Source organism: Piliocolobus tephrosceles, chromosome 21, assembly GCF_002776525.5.
Source record: "Piliocolobus tephrosceles isolate RC106 chromosome 21, ASM277652v3, whole genome shotgun sequence".
Taxonomy (NCBI): Eukaryota; Metazoa; Chordata; class Mammalia; order Primates; family Cercopithecidae; genus Piliocolobus; species Piliocolobus tephrosceles.
In genome coordinates, this window is record NC_045454.1 from 47,855,369 (window position 1) to 47,860,104 (window position 4,736).

The window sequence follows — 4,736 nt, forward strand, 5'->3', positions numbered from 1 at the left end:
AGTCTCCCTGGAAGTTGGGGTGCAGGGGAGGGGTGCCCAGGTATGGATGGAAGGCAGCGATGCTGATGCTGTTGCCTGTCCTAGGTCCTGGCGGACACCAAGGAGCTTGTGTCGTCCAAGGTGTCAGGGGCCCGAGAGATGGTGTCTAGCGCCAAGGACACTGTGGCCACACGAGTATCGGAGGCGGTGGACGCGACCCGCGGTGCTGTGCAGAGCGGCGTGGACAAGACGAAGTCTGTAGTGACTGGCGGGGTCCAGTCGGTCATGGGCTCCCGCGTGGGCCAGATGGTGCTGAGTGGGGTCGACACGGTGCTGGGGAAGTCGGAGGAGTGGGTGGACAACCACCTGCCCCTCACGGACGCTGAGCTGGGTGAGTGTGGCCAGCCGGCTGCTCTGAGAACCCTCCCCGGGCCCCCTAACCGGAAGCCGCTGTTGGCTTCGTGGGGTCTGTCCCTCACTGCCACCTCGTCCCTGCCACCTCTTCCCAGCATCTTGGAATCTCATCACCAACGCAGTCCCCTCTCTGTCCTGCTCACCAGCTCCCACCCCACCCTCCACAGTCTCCTTCCCACAGCAGCCACCAGAGGGCGTCTGTGAGCATCTGAATCATAGCCCATCCCTCCTCTGCCCACAGCCCTCCTCTGCCCACAGCCCTCCATGGACCCCACCTCCCTTGGGGTCAAGGCCCAAGTCCTCGTCACAGCCAGCCCACAAGGTCCTGCACAACCTGCCCTGTCCTCTCCCCGCCCTCCTCCTCTTCCCTTTTCGCTCACTCCGTTCCTGCATAAATATGTGACTAAACTTGAGATCTGACTGAACCCTGGTGTTCCTGCCAGGCCAGACATCCCACTCCAGTCACCTCGGTCATATACTTGCACTCCCTGCACTGTTTATTTGATGTTCTTCTTTCTTTATTATTTATTTATTTAGAGACAGAGCCTTGTTCTGTCACCTAGGCTGGAGTGCAATGGTGGGATCTTAGCTCACTGCAACCTCTGCCTCCTGGGTTCAAGCGAGTTTCCTGCCTCACCCTCCTGAGTAGCAGGGATTACAGGTGCCCGCCACCACGCTTGGCTAATTTTTTGTATTTTTATTTTTTTGAATTTATTTTTATTTTATTTTATTTTTATTTTTTAATTTTTTTTTGAGATAGAGTCTCTCTCTGTTGCCCAGGCTGAAGTGCAGTGACGCACTCTCAGCTCACTGCAAGCTCCATCTCCTAGGTTCACACCATTCTCCTGCCTCAGCCTCCCAAGTAGCTGGGACTGCAGGAGCCCGCCACCATGCCCGGCTAATGTTTTGTATTTTTAGTAGAGACGGGAGACAGGGTTTCACCGTGTTAGCCAGGATGGTCTTGATCTCCTGACCTCATGACCATCTGCCCGTCTCAGCCTCCCAAAGTGTTGGGATTACAGGCGTGAGCCACCGTGCCTGGCTAATTTTTTGTATTTTTAGTAGAGATGGGATTTCACTATGTTGGCCAGGCTGGTCTCGAACTCCTGACCTTGTGATCCACCCACCTCGGCCTTCCAAAGTGCTGGGATTACAGGCATGAGCCACCGTACCCAACCCTTTTTTATTTGTTTGTTTTAGAGATAGAGTCTCACTCTGTTGCCCAGTCTGGAGTGCAATGGTACAATCATAGCTCAATGCAGCCTCAAACTCCTGGGTTCAGGCGAGCCTCCCACCTCAGCCTCCCGAGTAGCTGGGACTACAAGCACACAACATCATGCCCAACTAATTTTTGTTTATTTAATTTTTTGTAAAGACGGGGCCTCCCTCTGTCATCCTGGCTGATCTAGAACTCCTCAGCTGGAGTGATCCTACTGCCTTAGCACCCCAAAGTGCCGGGATTGGGATTTTTGCAAATAAGAAGCTTAGGATATAGGCAGGGTGCGGTGGCTCACGCCTGTAATCCCAGCACTTTGGTGGGCCGAGGTGGGCGGATCACTTGAAGTCAAGAGTTTGAGACCAGCCTGGCCAACATGGTGAAACCCAGTCTCTACTAAAAATACAAAAATTAGCCAGGCATGGTGGCGGGCATCTGTAATCCCAGCCATTCAGGAGGCAGAGGTTGCAGGGAGCCGAGATTGGGCGACTGCACTCCAGCCTGGGCGGCACAGTGAGACTCCGTTTCAAAAAAAAAAAAAAAAAGTGAGGGTACAGAAGGATTAAATAAATACACGCAACCGGGCGCAGTGGCTAACAGCTGTAATCCCAGTACTTTGGGAGTGGGAGGCTGAGGCAGGCGGATCAACTGAGGTCCGGAGTTCGAGACTAGCCTGACCAACATAGAGAAACCCCATCTCTACTAAAAATACAAAATTAGTTGGGCATGGTGGCGCATGCCTGTAATCCCAGCTAACTCAGGAGGCTGAGGCAAGAGAATCGCTTGAACCCAGGAGGCAGAGCTTGTGGTGAGCCGAGACTGCGCCACTGCACTCCAGCCTGGACAGCAAGAGCAAAACTCCGTCTCAAAAAAAAATAAAGTCCGGGCGTGGTGACTCATGCCTGTAATCCCAGCACTTTCAGAGGCTGAAGCAGCTGGATCACGAGGTCAGGAGTTCGAGACCAGCCTGGCCAACATGGTGAAACCCTGTCTCTACTAAAAATACAAAAACTAGCCAAGCATGGTGGCGCGTGCCTGTAATCCCAGCCACTCAGGAGGCTGAGGCAGGAGAATCACTTGAACCCGGGAGGCGGAGGTTGCAGTGAGCCGAGATCATGCCACTGCACTCCAGCCTGGGCAACAGAGCGAGACTCTGTCTCAAAAACAAATAAATAAATACATGCATACATACATATGAACCTACGAACATGGGATGAGGCCGGGCACGGTGGCTCACACCTGTCATCCCAGCACTTTGGAAGCTGAGGTGGGAGGATCAGTTAAGCCCAGGAGTTCCTGACCAGCCTGGACAACATAGTGAGACCCTGTCTCTACAAAAAATGTAAAAATTAGCTGGGTGTGCTAGTGCACGCCTGTAGTCCCAGTTGCTATTTGAGAGCCTAAGGATCACTTGAGCCTGGGAGTTCAAGGCTACAGTGAGCTATGATAGCATCGCTGCACTCCAGCCTGGGCAACAGAGCAAGACCGTACTTCAAAAAATAAAAACCAACAAAACAAACAGATCTAAACATAGAAAAGGTACAGGAAGCCAGGTGCAATGGCTCACACCTGTAAACCTAGCACTTTGGGAGGCAGAGGCGAGCAGATTGCTTGAGTCCAGGAGCTCAAGACCAGCCTGGACAACATAGTGAGACCCGATTTCTACAAAAAAACAAAAATTAGCCGGGTGTCTTGCCGTAGTCCCAGCTTCATGCAGTCCCAGCTACTCGGGAGGCCAAGGTTGGAGGATAACTTGAAGCTGGGCGGTTGAGCCTGCAGTAAGCTGAGATCATGCCACTGCACTCTAGCCTGGGCAAAAGATCGAGACCCTGCCTAAAAAAAAGAAGAAGAGGTACAGGAAAAAGGCCGGGAGCAGTGGCTCACACCTGTAATCCCAGCACTTTGGGAGGCCGAGGCGGGCGGATCACGAGGTCAGGAGATCAAGACCATCCTGGCTAACACGGTGAAACCCCGTCTCCACTAAAAATACAAAAAATTAGCCAGGTGTAGTCCCAGCTACACGGGACGCTGAGGCAGGAGAATGGCGTGAACCTGGGAGGCGGAGCTTGCGATGAGCTGAGATCCCGCCACTGCACTCCAGTCTGGGTGACAGAGTGAGACTCCGTCTCAAAAAAAAAAAGGTACATTAAAAATATGGTACATATGGTATTATAATCTTATGGGACCACTGTAGTATATGAGGTCCGTTGTTGGCTGAAATGTCATTAATTCTCTTTTTTTTTTTTCGAGATGGCGTCTCACTCTCACCCAGGCTGGAGTGCAGTGGTGTGATCTTGGCTCACTGCAGCCTCCACCTCCCGGGTTCAAATGATTCTCCTGCCTCAGCCTCCCAAGTAGCTGGAATTACAGGCTAGTGCCATCAAGCCTGGCTAATTTTTGTATTTTTAGTAGAGATGGGGTTGTTCCATGTTGGCCAGGCTAGTCTTGAACTCCTGGCCTCAAATGATCTGCCCGCCTTGGCCTCCCAAAGTGCTGGGATTACAGGCATGAACCACTGTGCCCAGCCGACACTGTTATAATCTTATGGGACCTCTGTAGTGTATGCGATCCATTGCAGGCTGGAATGCTGTTGTTTCTGCATAACGAACATGCAGGGCTATATTCACAGGTTGACCAAGGCAGGTCTGGCCTGCGGGCCATCGTTAGACCCTCCCGCTCGTCTAAGGTCTCTGATTCTTGTGAGGTTTGATTTCCCTCATCCCCATTTAGCAGATAGGGAAAACCAAGGCAGAATCCTTTGCTCCCAGGCCTTCGAGGTTTATAAGTAGAACTGGGCCGGGCGCAGTGGCTCAAGCCTCTAATCCCAGCACTTTGGGAGGCCGAGACGGGTGGATCACGAGGTCAGGATCCGCCCTGGCTAACAGGGTGAAACCCCGTCTCTACTAAAAATACCAAAAAAATTAGCCGGGCGTGGTGGTGGGCACCTGTAATCCCAGTTACTCGGGAGGCTGAGGCAGGAGAATCACTTGAACCCGGGAGGCAGAGGTTGCAGTGAGCTGAGATCACACCACCGCACTCCCACCTGGGTGAGAGAGCGAAACTCTGTCTCTAAATAAATAAATAGGCCAGGCGCGGTGGCTCAAGCCTGTAATCCCAGCACTTTGGG

At 52.6% G+C, this 4,736-nt stretch overlaps 1 protein-coding gene across 1 annotated transcript in view; it reads left to right on the top strand.

Moving 5' to 3' along the window:
• PLIN3 (perilipin 3) overlaps positions 1–892 on the top strand; it is a 16,562-nt gene extending 15,670 nt beyond the window's left edge. Inside the window, exon 5 of the mRNA XM_026455520.1 lies at positions 85–892. Within this exon, the coding sequence (XP_026311305.1) occupies positions 85–597 (513 nt within the window). The 3' untranslated portion in view covers positions 598–892. The remainder of the gene's footprint in view (positions 1–84) is intronic.
• Positions 893–4,736: the final 3,844 nt, after the last annotated feature.